This window comes from Phaseolus vulgaris, chromosome 2 (assembly GCF_000499845.2).
Source record: "Phaseolus vulgaris cultivar G19833 chromosome 2, P. vulgaris v2.0, whole genome shotgun sequence".
Lineage (NCBI taxonomy): Eukaryota > Viridiplantae > Streptophyta > Magnoliopsida > Fabales > Fabaceae > Phaseolus > Phaseolus vulgaris.
The window spans coordinates 3,157,156-3,180,310 of record NC_023758.2 but is presented as its reverse complement, the minus strand read 5'-3'; the positions used below and the strand labels follow the sequence as shown (position 1 = coordinate 3,180,310).

At 33.2% G+C, this 23,155-nt stretch overlaps 3 protein-coding genes across 5 annotated transcripts; 2 read left to right on the top strand and 1 right to left on the bottom strand.

Moving 5' to 3' along the window:
• Positions 1–8,091: 8,091 nt before the first annotated feature.
• LOC137810231 (uncharacterized) lies at positions 8,092–13,632 on the top strand. The gene is made up of 8 exons (XM_068611387.1): positions 8,092–8,488; positions 8,618–8,713; positions 9,132–9,242; positions 9,685–9,994; positions 10,624–10,714; positions 11,528–11,870; positions 12,153–12,301; positions 12,782–13,632. The coding sequence occupies exons 1-8, from the start codon at positions 8,210–8,212 to the stop codon at positions 13,293–13,295; spliced, it is 1,893 nt and encodes a 630-aa protein (XP_068467488.1). The 5' UTR covers positions 8,092–8,209; the 3' UTR covers positions 13,296–13,632.
• Positions 13,633–14,968: 1,336 nt separating this feature from the next.
• LOC137810233 (late embryogenesis abundant protein At3g53040) lies at positions 14,969–16,938 on the top strand. 3 transcript variants are annotated; one of them, XM_068611389.1, is made up of 4 exons: positions 14,969–15,261; positions 15,618–15,712; positions 15,817–16,549; positions 16,643–16,906. In XM_068611389.1, exons 1-3 carry the CDS (start codon positions 15,071–15,073, stop codon positions 16,536–16,538), a joined length of 1,008 nt encoding a protein of 335 aa, XP_068467490.1. In that variant the 5' UTR covers positions 14,969–15,070; the 3' UTR covers positions 16,539–16,549; positions 16,643–16,906. The 3 variants fall into 3 exon arrangements, with proteins under 3 accessions (XP_068467490.1, XP_068467492.1, XP_068467491.1); XM_068611391.1 differs by having other exon boundaries at positions 14,972–15,261; positions 16,649–16,938; XM_068611390.1 differs by having other exon boundaries at positions 14,972–15,261; positions 15,817–16,540.
• A 2,404-nt stretch (positions 16,939–19,342) lies between these two features.
• Positions 19,343–21,951, bottom strand: LOC137810232 (zinc-finger homeodomain protein 6-like). Its single transcript, XM_068611388.1, has 2 exons — positions 21,609–21,951; positions 19,343–21,515 (listed from the first exon to the last, which is right to left on the bottom strand). The coding sequence occupies exon 2, from the start codon at positions 20,487–20,489 to the stop codon at positions 19,428–19,430; it is 1,062 nt and encodes a 353-aa protein (XP_068467489.1). The 5' UTR covers positions 20,490–21,515; positions 21,609–21,951; the 3' UTR covers positions 19,343–19,427.
• Between the last annotated feature and the right edge of the window lie 1,204 nt (positions 21,952–23,155).

The window sequence follows — 23,155 nt, the reverse complement described above, 5'->3', positions numbered from 1 at the left end:
ACACCATCTTTTTCCTGTTACATGAGCGTACAGACGATTCCTTTTTGTACAAAACACATAATCCATTAGATCTACAAGAGAACAACAAAAGTGGCAATAATATGTTTCCTTTTCCAAAATGACTTGACATTTCTTTGTTGGTTCTTTATAGGCCATACTTTGCATTTTGCGCATCAAACTTCTAGTCATCCATAATGCCAATTCTATTCCACCATCCCTTTCTAGTTAATTTAATAACCGCCCTACTGTTGCCAGAGCAAACAATTCATGACTGCTGCTGAAATTAAGAACCAACTCTTCAAAATTGCAATCTGTGAAGTCAGGACCAATTGGATTGAGCTAATTGTTGTAATTTAGGCTTTAAAACTAAGTTTCTCTTTAAAAGAGTAATACCAAATAGAACCCAGAAATATTATAATATTAAAATAATATAATAAATGATGAGAGAGAAAACTAAAAATTTAAAGGTGATAGGAAGAGGAGTTTCACGTGGTGTTGGGTGAATAAGATGAAGAAAGTGAATGAGAGATGTGTGATTTCTGAAGCAAAGGGTTGCGGCTTTTATAGTTGAAGAAAGTAACCGCTTCCCACTACATGAGCAACTCTGCTTCCCACGATCAAGGCGGTTCTGAGCTGTTGCGGAGAGAAAGACTACGTCTTCCCGGAGAGTGCGGAGCAGATCTGGATCTGTTGAGAGCACGTACGTTCTGAGAGACCCATTCAAGGTAGGAACCGTTACTGGAGGTCCCTTTAGGTTGCGGAACGTTGGGACTCTATCCCACATTCAACCTCTACGAAACGAGGGTTTCGAACGTTGGTCCTCTACGAACAAGGGTTTTGGGGGTTTGTGCGCTCACTTAGATTTCCGTTTCTACACATACTCTGTTTCTAGGTTTTCTGTTTTGCAATATTATAGAATCTGTTTTACAAATAGAGATTTTGTTTTACAACACTAACTAGGCACCATGTTTTAGTAAGTGTGCTTAATTATTGTGTTTTTTTTATAATCTCTATCTAAGAGATTTTTGTGCTTGTAATAAAATTGTAACAATCAGAATGAAAAACTAATTAGTTGGTCGTGAACGTAGATTGCAAATTGGTGACCGAACCACGTTAAATCCTATGTTGTTTATTTTCTGCAATTAATTCGTGATTATGTATTACTTCCGCGTGTGTTTTTCCCTATTCGATCATAAATTTCATGGTTTAACCATCTCTTAAAGCTCGAACCATTAAGGGTCTAATAAATAGTATATAGGAGATTCAGTGGTAGAATAATCTGAACCATATATCATCATAACCATCATAATCATATGGTCTAGTATCAATATTTGAGGCTTCAAACTGCAACTATTCTTCGGTTCAGAACTCTCAAAGCAATTTCCTAAAAATAGATGCTGAGATGCATCACTTGATTGCTAACTTTCATCTCATGTGACATGAAGCCTCTGATTAAGAATTGAATATCGAGTAACCTGATCTTTTAATAACAAAAACATTTAGAGGGCAAAAATAGCTAAGAACAGTATGTTTCGAGGAAAAAATTGGTGGAAGAAAAAAATTAGGGCTGACGCAGATAGAAACAAAATTAAGAAATGACAACAATGGGAAACAGAACAAGTATATATGGAGATAAAGGCTTACGTAGCACCAACACTTTTTCCATAGATTATTTATGCGCATCAACCAAAGGTTGTTGTTTATTTTGTTTATATAATACATATACATACAAATAGTAATAAAAAAATTAAACACGTCAATTAAAATTGGTTATACTAATTATATAAATTAATAAGTATTTTTATTTTCACTGACTAAATAGAAGTCATAATAACAAACATCATTAATAATTCTAATAAAGATTATTAGATAATTGATAAACATAAAGGTTAAACTATTTCATATTTAATAAAAATATTAAATATTATTGTTTTGAGTTATATATGTAGCACATAAACTGACACAGACATTGATACGACACGAACACGAAAATATGTAAAATTTCTAAAATGTAAGACACGGAGACACGAATCTATATATTATATAATTATGAATTATATAAATTGACAATAAAGATTTAAGTACACAAGTATGTTTTAGATTATTTTTTGGAGCAGAAAAATGTTTTTCATGATTGATTTATAAAGATTTGTTTCTTATTTTTATAATCATAATAACAATTTATATAATAAAGTTTGAATTTTTAAAAAATTAATATATTTTTTTAAAAATTATATTAAAACTATATTATAATTATCATAAAATTAATAAATACTTTTTTGAATTGAACACTTCATAGATACGTGTGTTAATATATGTCATAAAAGTATCGGACTCTTTTAAGGACGAGTGTTGTAACTTCATAAACATGTTTATTGATTCTGGAACCATATATTACACCCATATCTAATGTCTCTTTATGAAAAGTACCCCACTGCCACAACAAAACAATTTGATTGGTGCATTACGAATGAACCTACAGAAACATAAACTTTCTCTTACGTGCTATAACTATTATTCATAGTATCATCTACATGCTTTTTATTGAGGGTATCAAAACTACAATTATTAGGAAATAAAATTATTTAAAGTATTATTCTCTCTTAAATCTTGGATAAAAATATACAACTTGTTTTTTAAATCTTTTGTTCTTATATTAAAAAATAAATTGTAAAAAAAGGGACTCTGAGTCTTTGTCCCTTTCTAAGCCCATGAGACAATTCAACACTAGCTTCATATGCACTTAAACAACTGCATATTAGAAACACACCAGTTTATAATTGTTATGTGATATAATATAATTTTAAATAATTTTATTTTAATAAAAAATTATTTATCTGGTACAAAGTTGTGAACTCAAACCATGAAGTTTTTTGTTACTTTATCATAATAATCTTCTATTATAGTTCTTTCTTTAAAAGAACCAATAGACATGTTTATTATGGCTATTTTAATATTGATGTTTAGTATTATATAATACTTTCTAATATAGTGAAACAATTAACATATAGTGGTGGGTTAAATTAAATTCTTATAATAACTAACATTATATATTTTTTCCAACTTTTTACTCTTTAGAAAACATCTATATCACATTAACGTGGAAATTTAATCGAAAGCTTAGAATTTCTTAAATCCATAACATACATGAATCGTAATAAGATGATGATTAAACTTTAAGAAAAACATTTGTATAACGCATAACACATTCCAATAATTACAATGACTCCAGATTACACATATTCAAAACGATTCCTAAATAGTTTATATTATTCTTAAATAGTTTATAAATTGTTATCTACTTAGTAACTAAGGTATTAAAGACCAAATTTAGAAACTAAATAATTGGTAGTTAAAACCCTGGTTGCTAATTAGATACCAATTTAGAAACTATTTAACAATAATAGAAACTAATTTAGAAACCAATTTTTTTTAGTTTCTAAAATGGTCTCTAATTTAGTTACTATTGCAACTAATTATTTTAGTATCTAACAATTAGTTTCTATTTCATGATTTTCTTGTAATATAACCTTTTATAACAAACTTTTAAAATGAGAGACTAAAAAAGGAAAACATTAATCGCAAAAAGTCTTAAATGATCCTAAAATATCATGGATAGGAGTAATTAATCTTTTATTAGATAATTGACTACACTCCATTATACTCAAAATAAAATGATTAACTTTCACATTTATAATTTATCAAAGAGATACATTCAGGTTATTTGTTTTTTTTTAGTATGACAAAAATATAATTTCATATCGTTTAGAAGTCGAAATCAATGACAGTTTAAATACACTTTCTTTTCTTAACTTATCGAGATATTTTATAAAAACAAAATTGTGATAGAACTCAAAAAGTATAAAGTGAACAATATCTCACAATAATTGATCCACGATATTATCATTTTGCTAACAACTCAGCCACCTCAAACTTAAGGTGAAAATATTTATTTGACGGAGTATTTATATAAGTAATGAGATAAATTGAAATTGAATAGTGCGTGCGGTGACATAATGAAAGAGTATCTTTGGTTAAAAATAGAATTGAAAGAGTATTGTTAATTTGAAGACGATTCTCTTCTTTCTACCACTTGTGGTGATGATTTGCCATCTTTTAGCTCCAAAGAGAATGGGTGGCAATATCTTTTGTCCTTTGGGGAAGATATATTCGGACAAGGCAACACCCTAAACCCCACCAAGACCACTTTCCCTTCTATTTATAAACACCAATCTTGCTTATTTTTTCCCATACCATCATTCCTTGACTTAGAGAGTCTTTGATTTTTGTTGTAGCTAGTCTCTTTAAATGGCATCATCTTGGACTCCAAGGCAAAACAAACTATTTGAAGAAGCTCTTGCTACATATGACAGAGACACCCCTGACAAATGGCAGAATGTGGCAAGAGTAGTTGGAAAATCCGTTGAAGAAGTTAAAAGGCACTTTGAGATCCTCAAAGAAGATGTCAAACGCATTGAGCGTGGACAGGTCCCATTGCCTAATTACACAGGTACGCTTTTCTCAAAGTTATTGTTTCTTCCGTTCCACATCCATGTGGATTAGAGATAAGGACAATTCATTATATATAAATGGATGTTATCTCATCTTATGAGTCGGTTTTATGAGGTTTAAAGACAATTTATTATATATAAATGGATGTTAGCCCACCTTATGAGTCGGTTTTATGGGGTTTAATTAAATTTAAAGTTCATTTCTTAATAAGTTTTTTCATCTTTGGAATGTCTTTCACTCAAATGAGTTTTTATTTTATTATTAAAATATATTTAAAATAGATAAATTGTATCTTGAAAAATACGTGTAGAAATTTATTTTAAAAAAAAAGTGAGATTCTTTTTTAATTCAATTTTTTATTTTATTGATATTTAAGAAATAATTTGAAATTATTATACACTTTCCAGAGTTAAATAGAATATTCTGCATAAGACTTTATATAAAAAGGGTTATATGCACTTTTTGCGGAAGGCAAAAATTGTCTATGATTGATGCACATCAACATTTTTTTTTCTTTTTAATTATAAAATGTTCAATTTTAATCTGTGTAATTTTTAGAAAAATAAACTCAATTTTTTAATCGTTTTCATATATTACTTACAAAATTAGATCCTCAAAGGTATTGCAATGAAAAAATTATTTAAAAGGTTTAGAAGTAAAAAAAGTTGTTTCAGTTTAATTGAAAAAATTATTTCTTCCATGTTACCGAGGACTAAGAGTATTCCGCAATTCGATTTTAATTTAATATAACATATGGATTATACAAAATCAATGTCTTCGGATAAGTTGGGAGTATCGTAAAAATATTAAATATTTTAAAAAACTGTAAAATTATTAAACCAAGAAAAATGATGTTATTTTTCTTATAATTATGATCGTGTTGACATTTTTAACTTTCTTCATATTTTTAAATAAATTATGTAATTTATAATTAAAAACTACAATATAAATACAAAATATTATTTTGATAAATATAAATATACTGTAAGTACTATAGAATTAAATCTTAACAAAACTTTATATGTTTATTATTTGATAATTATTTCTTAACGCATAGTAATATATTTAAATATAGTTTTTATTTTTATTTTCAATCTAAAATATAAACTAATCTGATGGGTTAAGAGAAATAATAGATAAAAAAGTATTTTTTACCCATTTTTAGTTTTTTTTTTCAACTTTCATTTATTTTTTAATTAGTTCGATTTTAAACATGTATATGGCAGGTTCTTGATGATCCAGATAAATCAGAATGAATGAAGGATTAGCAAACTCAATAATGTGGTGTGTTCTTTATAAGTAAATGTATCAGCAAAAGCAACTCCTAAAAGGACTTTGCTTTCTCTCTAAATTATAAGCTACTCTCTAAATTATAAGCTAATTTTTAGGTTGTGTTCAAGGATAAGTGTCTATAATTCAAATAAGAAGTTTGAACACCAAATTATCACGTTTCACTCTCTCATTTCTTTAAATATTTACATTAAATATAAATTATTTTAAAATAAGTAAAAATAATTAAATTTACTAATAAAAATACAGATTTTAGAATGTTATTATCATTTTAACTTTCGGTTTCATAAAAAACAAGAGTATATAATTAGAAAGGTTGAATCTTATTAGAGTGTTAATATTATTATTAAATTTTAAATATATTTTAATTTTTAAAATTTATCAATAAAAGACATTAAAATTATTAAAAAATTTCGGATTGTGTTTTAATAAACATTACCATATTACTAATAGAAGCCATTAGTTTTTTTAAAAAAATGGATACACTTAATTTTAGTAAGTTATTGTCTTATATAGTTTTAATCCTTGAAAATGTGAATTTTTTATATGTTGCAAAAAAAGTTAACAAAAGGAATTAAAAAATACGTACATAAAACATATACACATAATTTAATTTTATTTGGATTTTTTTTAATGTTTACCCCGATCACAAGATAATATATGCACCATAAGTTTATTGTATTGTTTAATAACTCCTTTAGAAGCTGAATAACTTAGTAACCTATTTTAATAATAATTTTTTCCTTAATTTTTATAATCCACCACATACATACATGTACGCTTATCTACAATTATACAAAAGGATAAATTTCAGTGTATATATTTTATTCCTATATTTTCTTTAGTATCTTTAATTTTATCCATATAATTATATTTTTTAAACTATTTATACTTCTAACTAGATTATGAAGATAACCATCTTCTAATTATTAGTTGTTAAAAGTAATTGAAAAGAAAAGATTGTAGAAATCCATTAATTGTATGAAATTGTAAAACTGTTAAATTGATATATTTATTTTAATTTACTTGAATATATATATATATATATAATAAAATTATAAATACGAATAAAATTATAAATACGAAAGCAAGATAATAAAATCTGAATTAATAACTAACATTTTATTTTTTAAAATAATTCAGAATCACATAATTAGTTTTGTTTGCAGTATAGCGACTTTTTACTCTTATAAAAATAAGATCATTCACTTTTTTTTTTGTCATAATCTTTACTATCAAATAAATATAAAAATAAGATCATTCACTTTTTTTGTCATAATCTTTACTATCAAATAAATCTTATATAATTAGTTTTTTTTTAATATTACAGCAAAATTATAAAACAAGTATTAATACATTTTTTATGATTTTTTTAACATATTTATCTTATTCATTAAAATATTTATTTTAATCAATTATGAGATTTAATAAATATATTTCAAATAATATAATAAAAGAGAATATCTTAAAAAGAGTGTGATAAAAAAAAATGCATTGTAACATTTATGACTATAAGTTTGAGTTTCCTGTTACGAGTAGGTCGATTACCCGGATCACTATTTAAAGAAGAGGATCCACTGGGCTAAAAGCCCACCGCCAAGCATCCCATAATTAAATCTGTTGGTGGATTTTTCTTCCTGCACCCCATAATTTTTGAAATGATAATTGTAAGCTAATTCTCCCTACACTATATCACTCTTGAGCTGCACCCAACACATGAATAATTGACTATTTTGTCCTTAACATTCCAAATATCTATGTCCACAACACAAATAATGCATTTCTGGACTAAGGCAGGGTACTTGCTTATTTATTTTAGACTGTTTCTTCTGAACCTCCATATATTCTTCTCCCACCTCCATACACAACATGAAAATATATTTTTATCCTTCTTGTATCACCCCCATAAAGTAATTTCTGGATTATGTAATCCGGAAACTTATTTGAAAAAAGACTTCCGGATTACATAATCCAGAAGCTAAATAAGACTTCCAAATTATGTAATCTGAAAAGTGATCATGCATTTGAAAAAAAAGACTTCCGAATTATGTAATCCGGAAGCTAATTACAAATTTTGAAAAATGACTTCTAGATTACGTAATCCAGAATATTATAAAGGGACATTTTTGGAAATTTGAAAATTTATGGAGGTGAGAGAAGAAGGTATGGAGATGCAGGAAGAAACAGAAACAGTCTTTATTTTAGTATGAAGGTGCAGTCAGTAATAATGGGGGTGTAGGAAGAAAAGCCGTACGGGTTATAAACGTCATTCGGTTCAGCGTTTTAATTGTTCAACACTCCACGCCTTTCTCAAACTTTTCCATTCCAGTTTAAACCCTAGCGAAGGGTTTAAGCTCGCGCTATACCAAGCTTCTTCATGATCTATTCGGAAGGAGCATTCTAAGCTATGGCCGCTGCAAGGTTAACCTCATTCGTGGCGGTGTCATCCGCTGCGGTGGTTTCCATGTCCACGTTCTCTGATCGTGCCTACGCCGACTCTTCCTTCCGAATCCCTTTCTTCTCTTCTTCACCTTCCAATGCGCCGGCGCCGCCGAACCAGTCTTCCGACAGCAGTTCAGAGCCTCCGGCGCCTGAGGAACCTAACAAGTCGGGTTTCGACCCGGAATCGTTAGAAAGAGGAGCCAAAGCTCTCCGTGAAATCAACAGTTCTTCCTACTCAAAGCAGGTTATTTTATTCGTGGTTCTTTCAATCTGCAATATATTTTCTGGTTTCATTGAGGAGTGACGCATGTTCTTTGTATCGGGAAGGATTGCAGTTTTATGATTTTTTTTTTTGTTTTGTTTTGCTTTGCAGGTGTTTGATTTAATGCGAAAGCAGGAGCAAACTCGCCTCGCTGAATTAGACGCTGAGAAAGTTCATTACGAACTTATTCAGTCTCAAGGAGATATTGTAAGTTGAATTTTTAAATAACTTCCATATCTTTTGTAGCTCTTTATCCTTTTAGTTTTTGCCATATATGTTCTGCTTGACAAAATAGATAAAACTGCACTATCAAAGACTTTGTATAGTCTTCCATAAAGCTTGGCATACATGCGATATGCAACTAACACTTGGCTGACTGGTTGGCAATTTTGACAACATTTTTTTTCGTTTGCAATTTTCCCGTTTTATACCAAGTTATCCCTATTTTCTATTATTATAGATTTTCATCCTAATGCTCACCGCAGTAGGTTAAAAGTGTGATAACAATTATTGGAGGCGTCTGTAAATCTATGTTCTTCTGAGGATTTAACATCACAGGGAATCATTTGGTGTACAGTTTTAAAATTTTATCTTGCTCCTGATGGGCCAAATAATTTTTTTGCAGGAAAGGCAGCGAAAAATGGCTGAAGAACAACGTAATTTAATACAAGAGCAAGCCCAGAGACAGGCCCAGGTGCTGCGATATGAGGATGAATTAGCAAGGAAAAGAATGCAGGTGAAGACTAAATAAGCAATGTACACAGTTGTGTAATTTGTGAATTTGGAAACCTTTGGTATTTATATTCCCATCTAGAAATGTTTTTCTGCCAGACCAAGAAGTTGTGGCTTTGAGAATTAATGTAATTAGAAAAAAAATGTAAAAGCAACTGAGCTTGAGCCTAAACTTATGGTCCGTAAATCTGTTTTTCTCTTTGGTCCTTGCCACTGGATATACTTTTGGTGATAAACTTATCTTCTTTTAGTCCTTCCAATTTTATTTTAACGAATTGTATGATCTTTTCGCTAATGGTTTTCTGGACAACTTCTGATATTTGCCCACCTATCCATGAAAATTCCGTAGAATGAGCCTCATGCAAATTAAACATTTTCAGCTTTGAAGTTTTTGTAAGATTAAAATGTTTTACACGGAATAGTTATCCATAAGTTGCCATTCTCAGACAGATCATGAAGCCCAGAGGCTACATAATGTTGAATTGGTGAAGATGCAAGAGGAATCTTCTGTAAGAAAGGAGCGGGCAAGACAGTCTACTGAAGAACAGATTCAATCTCAGCAGCGTCAGACTGATAGAGAGAGAGCTGAAATAGAAAGAGAAACTATTAGAGTTAAGGCAATGGCGGAGGCCGAAGGCCGAGTACATGAAGCAAAATTGACAGAGGATCATAACAGGAGAATGCTTATAGAACGACTGCAGGGTGAAAGGGATAAATGGCTTGCTGCAATTAACACAACTTTCGGTCATATTGAAGGTATGTAGCTGATAAGCACATCTGTTGTGTTTAGAATATACTGCCTTTGTAGGAGGATCAGAGATTTTGACTGCCTTGTCTGTGTTGTGCTACTTCTATTTATGGTTAAATTTCTACGCAGTTTCACTTTATCATGTAAATATCTGTTTTCCTATTTATAAATGCCATTAATGCCAATATGAATATACCAATTTTTGGTTGGTAAGTTCATAGTAAAGCAATGTGCAACAGTAGCTGTTGTTAACTGAAAGGGTTTTAACTTGTTGCTATTGATAATTATGCCAAAGTAAAATCCTTACACAAGAATAAACTGGCATATTGAATGTGTGAAACTTCTGTCCAGTTCTTATCTCGTACTGTATTGCTTATGGTTGCATGGTATTATAGTGCTCATAAATGCTTACAAGATGTACTGTTCTGACTCAGGTTATATATCATCAAAGATATTTTTGCATGTTTGTTTAAAAGAATTTTGTGATTTGAGTTTTTGTTTCTTTAATTGCCAAGGTGTTAATAGCTTGTATTATTCCATCTTACTACACTGTTTTTATCAACTGTTTTCATTGGTAGATAATAAGTTGATCTTTCCTTTGGAAATGATCTCAGCTGTGTTTTTTTTCAATACGCAGGTGGTCTAAGGGCCTTATTGACTGATAGGGACAAATTGCTTATGACTGTTGGAGGAGCTACTGCACTAGCTGCAGGAGTATATACAACTAGGTAGATGTGCTGTTTTTCTTGATGCATTTGATTTTGAACCAAGTAACTTTACTAGTTTCAAAGTCTGTTAGATATACATATTACAATCATCTCATGTATGTCACGTCATGTCACTATAATAATGTTTGTGAGTGTACTTTTATCCATACAAAAGACTTCGGAAAAGTAGTGAGACTGATTGCAAAATAGTTGTATCCAAAATGCATAATCTTGATGTACATAACTGTTTTATGGTGCTATTGGATGCTTTGCATGTATAGTGACCAATCAATAACATCCACATCATATGTGGCATGACAACTATAGATGTGTAATTCTGAGATTTGTGGGGGAAGAGAATAGTAAGAGTTATTTCTGTATCTTAAGCTACAGAAGTGATGGCAACTACAAAGAATCAATCTCCCAGCCTCAGGTCAATTATCAACCCTTCCATTCCCAACCACAAGGAAAAAAACAGCCGAAAAACATGAATTCATTTAATCAAGTTTTTTTCATACTATGATGCTACTACCTCTCTTTTCAATGCACCACTTTATTAGTATGGTTGTTGGCTTGATTCATGCACCACTTTCAATTTCTTAAATGTTGTCATGAAACCTTTTGGTGATACATCACTTTAAACCACTTACAGTTTGATTTGTAGACAGGTTCAGTGAGTAGGGCCAACTGTTTGTGAATTTGTGTTTGCTGGATAAAATACGCACTGCGTTCTATCCTAATTTTTCAAATCCATGTTCATAACAATTCTGTTTTTCTTTCCTTCCTTTTCAAGTGATATCTGATTATATTGTATTGTGCTTCCTTTTTCTACAGAGAAGGTGCTAAAGTCACCTGGGGCTATATTAATCGAATTTTAGGGCAGCCATCACTGATCCGGGAATCATCGATGGCAAAATTCCCTGGATCAAAGATAATTTCTCAAGCCAAAAATAAACTTCTAAATAGTAGTACTTTGGCTGGGACAGAAAAGCCTATTGGAAGTAAAAATGGCCTTGAAAATGTAATCCTCCATCCATCGTTGAAGAAAAGAATAGAGAACCTTGCACGTGCAACATCAAACACCAAAGCCCATCAGGCACCATTTCGTAACATGCTTTTTTATGGGCCTCCAGGCACTGGTAAAACGATGGTTGCAAGGGAAATAGCAAAAAGATCGGTACGATGATTAGTTCTTTAATACAAAGTTCTGATCTATATTTGGCTTTTTCTACTCTTATATGATCTATTAAGCTGTTTTTACTGACCATCTGAGATTAGTTTCCGAATATAGTGTTTGTGATGCATGAGCAAAAGAATTAAAATTATTATCATGCTCAAGTATCTTGCTAGTCATGGAATTTCTTTGGATAATATTTTCTGTCTCATTATTCGTGCTTTTTGCAGAATTTGTTTAGTATGATATCCTTAACTACTTTTGATTTTCATTTTTTATGTGAAGGGTTTGGATTATGCCATGATGACAGGTGGAGATGTTGCACCTTTGGCCGCCCAGGCTGTTACCAAAATTCATGATATATTTGATTGGGCCAAGAAATCTAGGAAAGGCCTATTGCTTTTTATTGATGAAGCCGATGCTTTCCTCTGCGAGTAAGTTAGAGTTTAAAATGCATTTTGAAGACTGTTGCTATAAAATATAACTAAACATTATTACCACGCAGCAGGGTAGCCAAAATTATTTGGTTTTTGAATAACATGTGAAAAATGTAACTGGTGTATTACAACAACAGTCTACATTGATTATCTTTATACTTTTATAACGGTTTATCTTAGATTTACATTGTCTTTTAATTAATTTTGATTTTTAGAATCATGAAGTGTCTTTAACTTGTTCGGACTTTTTTTTTATCATTAATAAAGTTCACTTATTCGGAGATTAAATGCATAGATCAACCAACAGCATTTTATGGATTTTGTGTCTGTATTTCTTTTTACCTTATTGGCTGTAACTTCAAAGTATTACAATTTTCACCTTCTACATTATACAAATAATCGGTGTGATAAGTTGTATAGTAATAATAATATCTTTTTTATAGCAATTGATTAGTGATTATTTTTTATTCAATGCAGGCGTAACAGCACGCACATGAGTGAATCTCAGCGAAGTGCTTTAAACGCATTGCTATTCAGAACCGGTGATCAGTCTCGAGACATAGTACTTGTCCTTGCGACAAATAGACCAGGTGATCTTGACAGTGCAGTTACTGATCGCATTGATGAAGTGATTGAATTTCCGCTTCCAGGAGAGGAAGAGCGTCTAAAGTTATTGAAGCTCTATGTAAACAAATATTTATGTGATGACAACAATGGCACCAAGGGAGGCTTCTTGCCGAAGAAGCAGCCTCAGAAGATTACTATAGAAGATTTATCCGAAGATGTTTTCAGAGAGGCTGCCAAGAAAACGGAGGGATTTTCTGGCCGTGAGATCGCCAAACTCGTGGCTAGCGTCCAAGCTGCTGTCTATGGGCGCCCAGACTGCATGTTGGATTCCCAATTGTTTAGGGAGATTGTAGATTACAAGGTGGTGGAACATCACCAACGACTAAAACTAGCAGCTGAAGGTGGCCAGCCCGGCCAAATATAACTTGCTGTGTGAGATTTTTGTTCATGGTGTTATGTGAGTGCGTATTTGTGCGGCAGATGAAGCAGATTCGTTAAAAGTGCTTCCCCTAGACTTAGAAGACTTACAAGAATCTTCTGGCTTTATTAATCATTAGGATTAGGAGGCTTTAATGACTTGGAAGCTGCATTCCAGCATTACCTTTCCACTTCATGCTACGGATTGAGAAGCCATGTTTTTGAGAGCAGAGAAGTCAAATTACCTCGATTAATAAATTGGTAGGATATGCTCCAAGTTGTAATTTAAATTTATTTTTTTATGAATATGATTTCGTTCTAATTACAGTGAAGATTCATCCAAAGTATGCTAAGTAATTTTTTTGCCTGAATATAATAATTATCTTTATAGCATTTAATTTCAAAATTCTCCCTTGTATGACGGGGGAAAACTCAACGTCAAATTTCTTTTCGTATATTTCAAAAAACTTTTCAATTATTTGTACTTAGTATTTTAATAACTATTTTGTGTAGCTATAAATACATAGCGTAAGTGATGTAAGAATTTAACATCCTTGTCTTCGATATGTAGCGTAAATTAGGTTTAGTTTTATTTTTATTTCATGATATCATAACATCCAATCTGCATGTGATTTAATTGATAAACTTAACAAGTAATATATAAGTGTCTATTTCATTCTAATTTCTATCTTTAAATTGAGTAATATTATTTCATTCCGGAATATTCTATTGGAAATTGGCTGGTGATAGAATTTCTTAGCCAATGCTTGAGCTACATCAAGCTTCAATAGATTTCCTTTTATAACAACAATCTTTCCAGGCACAATTTTCTTTGATTTGGCATGTTATGTTATATATTGAACTCTAATTTCTTGACGTTTTAATCTTGTATTTTGTTCCGAATAGAGTGAAAACAAGGTCGCAAGATACATTCCGAGACTTTGTTTTTTAATTTCATTCATAAAAGATTTGGTATTAAAAGTAAATCTTTATGGACAAGTGTGATTGCCAGAACCTCATTCCTCTTTGGGCCAGTTTTCTTATTTTCTTCAGGGCCACAAGTGTCGTCCTACAACATTCCTCCGATCGGATTATCATTACATGGATTGAACTCGATTTGATATCCATAATAATTGTGGGTGAAAAGTCTTCAAATATTTCTCAAATTGACTACTTAGATTTTAATTCAAATTAACTAATTAAATTAAAATAATTACGTACCAATTCATCCATATGTTCCATGTTATTTTATCTACAAAACCATTGTTCACACTATGCTTCATGTGGGCCTATAGAACGATAAAATAAGATTCCATAGGTTATGTGACATAAAGATAAAGGAAAAATAATAGTACCTTGAATTTGCTGATTACATGAATGAGTGATTAAGAAAGTGGTGTTCATATTTCACGTTATGTACCCTAAATCCTAGCATGTAAGAAATTCTTCTTTTTCTATAATCAAAGCACTGTTCTCCACAAGATGGAGCAAAACCCGTTTATGCCATCAGATTGGAACAAAACGCTGACCATGCGGGACTCCACCTTCTCTCAACACGTGTCCAGAAGCTTGCACGTCTGCTCCCTCACCACCCTCTAAATTTGGCCACGTTTCTCCCAACCAACACGTGGACTACTGCACCCATATACATGTGTGTTGTGTATCTATATATATCAGCACCCTCCTTATCCTCCACTCTATTCTCATATCACGCGATACATATTCACGGACAAGGAAAACAAAACCGTTTTCGTTGACGAGAGAAAGATAGAAAGAAAGAAAATGGGAAGCAGAAAGCTCCTGTTGTTGTTGATGGTGTTCTTTGCAGGGTGTGTGGGGACATGCAGGCCTTGGGATGATGATGCGGTTGAAGAGAAAGCAGAGGAGGCAAAGAAGTTTGCCAAAGGCGTGGCGCATGATGCCGGGCAAAGTACCCGAGCTTTCTCTAGTTGGGTTCAAGACAAGTTCTCTAAGTAATCTCTCTCTCACCATTCTCCAATATAATGCACTTTCCTTTTCTACCGTCTAATGATATATATTGGATTCTTAATTCATTTTGTTTTAGTTATATATCCAGCATGCATGTTCCGTTTTATAACTTATAAGCCATGAGAGGTTTTCATATATCTCAGGAAGTTTTGAATAAGATTGTTCATCTCTGACAGTTTTGAATATGATTATCGTGTATATTTGTAAGCATGTCAAAGGGATATTGATGCGTTTCTTTGCTTTGTAACCTATAATAAGATGCTTGTTCTTGTGCTTATTGGGTCAAATTAATCTTAAATGTTGGCGTTTTTGTTCATTAGCTTTAACTTTATTGTGGCAGAACTTTCGGGGGCGAAGAGGATAAGGAAAGACATCTGGCTCAACACATGAAGTATAATGCTGAAGAGGCTGGGACAATGAAATCTGCAGCATCAGGTAGCATTTGTTCATTCATTGCCACTCTATCTCTTTCATGTATGCCTCTGGATTAAATTTTGGTATCAAATTCAAACAATGTGGTGTCTTTGATTTATTTGTAGGGGCTTCGAACTATGCTTCCGAAAGGAGTACGGATGCTATGGAAGCAGTTCCAGGGGCAATGGCAGAAGGAAAGGAGAATATGTATGAAGCTGATGATGGAGATGATGCCAAGGTTATAAAATTGCCAACAAGTTTTGAGGATGCAAAAGACACAGTGGGAGAAACCGTAGGTCAGGCCGGAGAAAAAGTTGAAGATATCTACGACGACGCCAAGGAAAAATTTAACACGGCTTCAGATAAGGCTTCAAGTATGGCTCACAATGCCATATATAACATGGACGAGTCCATAGGAGATGGAAAAGACATAGCAGCCAATGCCTACGACGAAGGTAAGGAGAAAATGAACATGGCATCAGAGAAATTCGTCGATGCCGGGGACAAAGTAAGTGATGTTTATGATGAAGCTAGGAATAAAGTGAAAAGAGCAGTGGGTTGTGGAAGAAAGATGGGTGTGGATGCCCTTGATGAGGCCAGGGAGGGAATGAATATGGTTGGTGATAAGGTCAATGATGCTAAAGATAACACAGGCGTGACAAATGAATATGGAAGGGACAAAGTAGCCGAAACTTTTGACCAGGCTACACGTGAAGTGGAAGAAAGATACGCATCAGCAAATACAATGACTGAAGAGGCAAAGGCCAAGTACGAGGCTGCAAAGGAGAGGGCTTCAGATGCCGCAGGAGATGTCGGAGAGAAGATGAGGAACACCCCAAACCAATAAACGTATGCATGGTTAGTTTACCACTCAGTTTTAACTATAAAAACCTCTCTTTTTGATTCTTTTAATGTGTCCAGTGCACATGTTTTTGTATGTTTTTTCTTTAGATGCAGAAACACTCGTCAGTTGTTACTTGTTAGACATTATGAGGACTCTATTCTCCCTGATGTTAGGAGAAAGCTTGAAAGGCCCCACAGTTATAGGTTCTTCTCTGATCTATCACGATGCCAGGTAGATTCATATACAAGGTGTTGCCCAATAATGTTGTAGGGACTAAACTTGTTGCTTTTAGTAGGCTATGTACCTGAGAGTATAACATTTTGCAGTTAGTGGATCCTCAGACTAATGATATAAATTGTTGGGGCCCTTTACTAACTTGCGTAGTTTGTTATGTTTGTTACAAGAAGAGATGGTGAACATCTAAAAGGTGCATGGTTTAATAAAGGTAATCCCCTCTTTTTAATGAACATTTTGTTAGTGGTTTTCTTTACGGTGGTCCATAACTCCCAATGCATACTCACTAATACTAAATAAACACATACAATCTTTATAGTTTAAGATAGCAACTTTTGCCCCCAATATACATTACTACAAGTTCCAAATTCCCTTACTTAATGGGAACAGTAACTTCCACGTCTAGTTGCACGAACCATGGGAATCATAAATGCAGTACGAGTATTGGTATGAACACAATTTGTACATGTAGTGCTGTTCATAGTGCTAGCTGCTTATGTTTTCAAAGCTGTGGATGTACACCAAAATTTGAGCACTTCTGAGAAATAATGAGGAGAAACAGACTGAATCTAATGAAAAACTAGATAGCCCCAATGAGTTGCATGACAAAATCTTTCATCATTCATTGTGGTGTTTTCAATGTATTGGCGTTTCTTATGATATCATTATGAATATTGCTTTTCATGCAAAGCTATATTTTTAACCCTTAATCTCATTAGTTTAAACTTGTCACTGATTTTTCATTCTTCATTGTCGTCTTGCTTCTGTTTCTCCTGAGGCATAATATTCCAGGGCATTAAATTTCAGAACGGTTTTTAATGGTAGCTAGTAATTCTTTTTGTCATGATTTTTTTTTTTAACTATTCAGTTTAGCCTGTAGAAATTTCAGTTTGATCAGTGAAAAATGCATGTTATCACGCTTGCTTGGTTATCGCGCATGCTTGGAATGGCAGAAATGGAGTGCATATGCATATATCAAACTGCAACCATGAAATTAATTCTTGAAGTGACAAGAAGTGAAGAACCAAGTATATTACTTATTTCAACTTTTAAGTTTAATTTTGATTCATGTATTATCAACGGAAAACAAACTACCCTTTTAATTAATTATAAATTAAGTTAAATATGGTTTTAAAAGATTGTAGTTCTGTTACAATCTAGAATTGAAACAAATATCTTCTCCTCGAAAATAGCTTCAATTTTTCTTCAGCAAAAAAAAAAAAATCTATAAATTTTTGCTTCTGTGTGCCACCAGTAAAATTAGGAAAGGTGGAGCCATTTTAAAATTAAATGCCATTTTATGCAAGAAATACAATAAACTTTTTGTACACTCTAGGACTAGGAACCCAAATTAGAAAATTAAAAATTCTATGTAGTATCAGATGGTTTCATAAGAAAAATGCAGTCTCATTAGGGCATCAAGTCATTTGACATATGCTTTATATTATATCCATCAAAGAATTGAATTTCATGAGAAATTAATGGTGAATATGTTGCCCATTTTCTTCTACTTACTTTGGAAGTAATAAGCTCTTTGAAATAGTATATAAAGGGGAAAAGAAAAAGCCTTTTCACTCTTTTCATATTCTGGATTTTAAATCTAAAACCAATGCATGTACACAATAGAAATGTTTGCCACAACTTGAACTTGCTATATACATAGCACATTATTCTTGAGTATGAGAAACTGATTCAGATTAATTACTACTCCTGAGTTTGACTCAATAACTGTGACTCGAGTCTCATTGCATTTCATATGGCTAGCTTCCCTTTTTCTCCTCCTTGTTTATTTGTCATCATTTGGCTACCTCTTCCTGGTTCATTCTTGTAGAGACAGTATAATATACACATTATGCATATTATTATGAAAAAGGCAAGTTGAGAAAAAAACGGGTATTGTCTGCTAATTCATGTGTCGGCCAGTGTCCTATGTATGGAGTGAGTACGAGAGGACAAAATTGTGGTTGGGTGATGACTCATGACTGTGGGATCTGTTTTCTCCAAAGCCTTCCATTGATTAGCAAGGAAGTGAACAAGTTCATGAACCAACACTTCCATGATTAAAATACAAAATTTCGTCAAAGTATTATGCATGAAATATTGTTGCAGCGAGTTAGACTAAGTATCTCATCATAAACATCGTATACCAATATCATATCCTACTTCGTCACAACGACCAAAAAGTAGTCCTCGTCTCTTTGATCTTGTTTTCCCTTTTTAATCTCTCTCTTTCTATAGTCTTGCCCCATGGTGAAAATGGTTAGTCAGTAGTCACGCCAAAAGATAGAAGAAAGAGGTGAGAAACTGAGAATTAATCCGTACATGTTTTTCTGCACCAAAAAATCAGTGCAAATTTTCTTTTCTGCCTATGTCCATACGAAAGGGCTCAAAACAAAGTGTGCTGATTAATAAAGAGCATACATAGAAGAAAACGAGTAATTAAAATGGGAAGTTATATAGCTGCTGTCAATTTAATGTGTATGTAGCTATAGTTAGCTAGCTAGCTAGCTTCCTCTGCTTGAATACTATATATATATATATATATATGCACATCTAAATCTAGAATTATTCAGTTAAAAATGAATCTGCTGTGTTTTTATTTGTTTCCAAAGAAGATGGAAGATAAAGTGATCTAGAAAAGAAGAGTGTTGGCTAGGCTTACATTGGGTGCTTCTTGTTATTGTGCATCCAAACCTTGAAAACCTGTCTCTTGACGCCCGCTTGAGAACAAAAGTGTTGTACCTCCTGCTCATTATGTTTCTGGATCTTCCAACCAATCTTTTCAGCAAACTCCATCATCCTATCCTTCTGCTGCTTGGAGAACTTAGTCCTAAACCTCTTCTTGGAAGAAACTGGCGCCTGCACTGACAACTGTGCATGTGCTCCTCCAGTGTTGGACTGAAACATGTTGAGATCTTCGCTTGAGGACTCAGCTGGGCCTCCAAAGGCCATCATCACTGGGGGGACCAAACTTGGTGTACCACTGCTGCCAACCAATCTATGGTGGAGGGAAGAAGGAGAGGGTGTAGGGTAGTGAAGGTGTCCATTGTGGTTGTTCGGGTAGTAGCTGTGATAATTGGGAGCATGTTGTTGCTGTTGTTGTTGTGGTAGTAGTGACAGTGGCGGTGGTTGCTGTGGCTGTAACTCTCCCTCAACCTCTTTCCTGTGGAAGTTGCGGTGGCACTCACACGCGGCGCATCTTAGTGATTCCGGCGTACCTTCTTCTCCACTTGCCATGAACTCTCCACAGCCATCCACCACGTGGCTCCCCATGCTTGCGGCGTGGTTCCGAAGACATTCTCGGTATCTGATCGACGGGGTTGAGGTGGTTGTTGTTGCTGCTGCTGCTGCTATTGTTGTTGTCTGAGGGTGTGCTGTTCTTAGAGGATTAGATGTGGGAGCAATTGGGGTGCTTAGATCTGGATCTGGTGTGAGTCTATGAGGTTGACGAGGTGCAAGAGGAGGAGGTGGTTGATAGAGATTATGGTGAGGCGGTTCGTTGAAGATTAATGTGTGAGTTTGATGAGGTGGTTGATGAAGTTGATCATGACCATGATCATGATCACCATGATCATGACCATGATCATGATGAGTGGTACTTCTTTCACCAACTGTTGGAGAAGAGAGCTTAGAAGAGGAAGAAGAAGAATCTCTGTTGGGAAGGTTGTAACCTAAACTTGTTGGTATCTCTATTTCCTTATCTTGCCCTTCCATTTCCATCAAACTTTGCTTTCTGAGATTTTCCAAGATCTAGCTAGATACGTTTGATCTCAACCCTCTATACTCTCTCTAATTATGACTAGCTGTAATCTTTCCTAAACCATCATCATCTTCGTGATTTTTCGCTTTAATTATGCTTGTGGATCTTCCTGTAACCTCCTCAACCCTAATTCATATTCCAGACTCAACCCAACACATAATTACTAGCATGCCCACAATTATTCTTTCCTTATTCTGATTTTGACGTTCTGGGTGCTAATCCCACCAACCAATTTTCACTAATCAATCCTATTCTCAGAAGTGAATGAGTGATTTAACTGTATATATAGCACCACCACACAGGAATAGTTTTATTATTATTTTACTTATTGGGGAAAAAAACAAATACAAAAGGATAAAAAATTTGGTAGAAAAACCTTATGAAATGAGACTACAAGGGGGGTCCCTAAGACCCCAATAATATATATAAAAAAAAAAAACTCACCTCTGGGGCTAGAATATTATGCTATGGAGACTTGAGGAGTGGAAGTAGAAAGCTGAATTGCACCAGCAACACAACACTACACAACATCTTGTGAGACACAAAGGAAGTGGAGAGTTAAGATTGATTAGGAAATAAGAAAGAGTTGTGGGATGTTATTTGGTAATGTTGGATTAGAGAAAGTGGTGTGGAAAAGTTGGGGAAGAGTGGCAAGAAAGGGGGTTGTTTCCTACCAGCCATCCAGTCCCATAAAAACCAAGTAGGAAAGGAACAGGGGAAGAGGTTGTTTTGATCTCAGAAGGAGTGATGACTAGTACATCAGTACTGCAAGAATTTGTCTTGCAGAACAACCGACAAGTTCATGTTGGTCCTCTTCCACAGCCTGCACCCCAGTCCAGTTTTTAATGATTGCCCTTCTCACTCAATCTCTCCAACACCCTTCAAATGAATGTGTGTCCCAAACCAGCATAATTCAGTACAAATTAAAAGGGAGAGACAAATCCTTCAATTAACCTTACATGCCCAAGTTAATAGACCAGTAAGAGCTGGAAATGATAGTGTGATAACCCAAATTAGCATAAGATAATTTACTTAAGATAATGATGAATAGAATCCAAGATGATTAGAGTAAAGGGCACCTTTCTTTGTAGAGGACATATGTGAGGAAATTAAAGGAAGTGAATTCTTGATGGGCCACTACTACACTACACTACACACAGCCCTTGTCTTGTTATGGTGTGTCAGATTCTCTCTCTGTCCTCAAGGCTCTTTGTGTGCTTCTGCTGCTGCTGCTGCATTATCTGCAGCCCACTATTTGATGGACCAATGCCTCACTTTATTTACCACCTACCTTCTTTCACGATGCAATTTGATGCCTTATTTGCTACCTTTGTTAGCATCTTCTTTCACATTTCTCTGTCAGGCATCAATTTGTGCTCGTTTACTTTCTAGTACACTCTCGCGTTACCCACTAACACCATCAAAAAAGACACGCCCAAACCCATTCATTATTTATACTTTCTGCACACACTCACGGTTAAAGTCTTTTTTACTCTAAGTTTCAAACCATGATTTTACAGAACAAATAAACAAATTTCCTTGTTATCTTTGACTTGCTATATACACACACACACTCAATTACATGTAAGCAATCAAACCTGATTTGTGTTTGCAAATCTTAAAATACGATAACTAAAATTATAAATACTGGAAATTTAATTTATCTATAGCATTGCCTTTTACATTTTGGTTAAATAGTTTTTATCTCTATATTATGAGGGAGTGGCATGTTTCAACAAAAATATCTAAAGGTAGTGTAATAAATATCTAAAGTGGCATATAAATTGAGAATTTAGTAGACTAAATCATTTCTTAAAGAGTATATCTCATAACAATCGTCCACATCCTCCTCTCCCTTGGTCTTGGTAATCCTCCTCTCCCTTAGTCTTGGTAATGACTTAGTAACCATTGAGTCTTTCAATAAAAAATTCGAGAGAGATTTAATAATAATAATATAATAATAATGAGATTTGAGTCAAATCAAATAAGGGCTTACTAACACTTTTAATTCAAAATCTTAAAATAATGAGATTCAAGATCTTAAAATAATGAGTTTGAGTTTGTGAGTCTTCTTTGTTATATTACTCAATTTTCATTAAAATTCTTGTGAATTTGGATTCTTAATACTTTGTCGCTTTTCCTAGTTTTTTTCTCGTAATATCGTTTTTGTTGTTACTTTTTGTCTCCAAAATATTTGGTACTTACAGACAAGTCTTAGTCTCTCCCTGGAGAGTTTTCACCATCTTTTCAATGTCAAGCGACATCCCTCGAGCAAGTTTCGTGTTATTGTGATTTTCAATCTAGGTAAATCAATTTGACTCTTCACCATGAGTTAAACTATAAATGAGTCAACTCAGTCTCGAATCACTTTTTAGTAAGTCATAAATTTTATACTCATCTTGACATTTCATGTATAGGTGGGATAGATATTGACTCACTTAAACCTATTTTATTCTCTCAACTTATTTTGTTTATTTATGAAGTACGATCAAAGGGTATTGACTCGAAAGTAAAAATTAAAATGTTAACTTATATAATTGAAAAAATCAAATAAATAAAGTATTCAAACCATTAAAATATTACTGAACAAGATTATATTCTTTAAAAATATCAAATATCAACTTAG

Coding starts and splice junctions, on each gene's coding strand:
- LOC137810231 (XM_068611387.1), top strand. CDS start 8,210: ATGGCCGCTGCAAGGTTAACCTCATTCGTGGCGGTGTCATCCGCTGCG. Junction 8,489..8,617: donor GTTCTTCCTACTCAAAGCAG/GTTATTTTATTC, acceptor TTTGCTTTGCAG/GTGTTTGATTTAATGCGAAA. Junction 9,243..9,684: donor TAGCAAGGAAAAGAATGCAG/GTGAAGACTAAA, acceptor TGCCATTCTCAG/ACAGATCATGAAGCCCAGAG.
- LOC137810233 (XM_068611391.1), top strand. CDS start 15,071: ATGGGAAGCAGAAAGCTCCTGTTGTTGTTGATGGTGTTCTTTGCAGGG. Junction 15,262..15,617: donor GTTCAAGACAAGTTCTCTAA/GTAATCTCTCTC, acceptor TTATTGTGGCAG/AACTTTCGGGGGCGAAGAGG. Junction 15,713..15,816: donor AATGAAATCTGCAGCATCAG/GTAGCATTTGTT, acceptor ATTTATTTGTAG/GGGCTTCGAACTATGCTTCC.
- LOC137810232 (XM_068611388.1), bottom strand. CDS start 20,489: ATGGAAATGGAAGGGCAAGATAAGGAAATAGAGATACCAACAAGTTTA.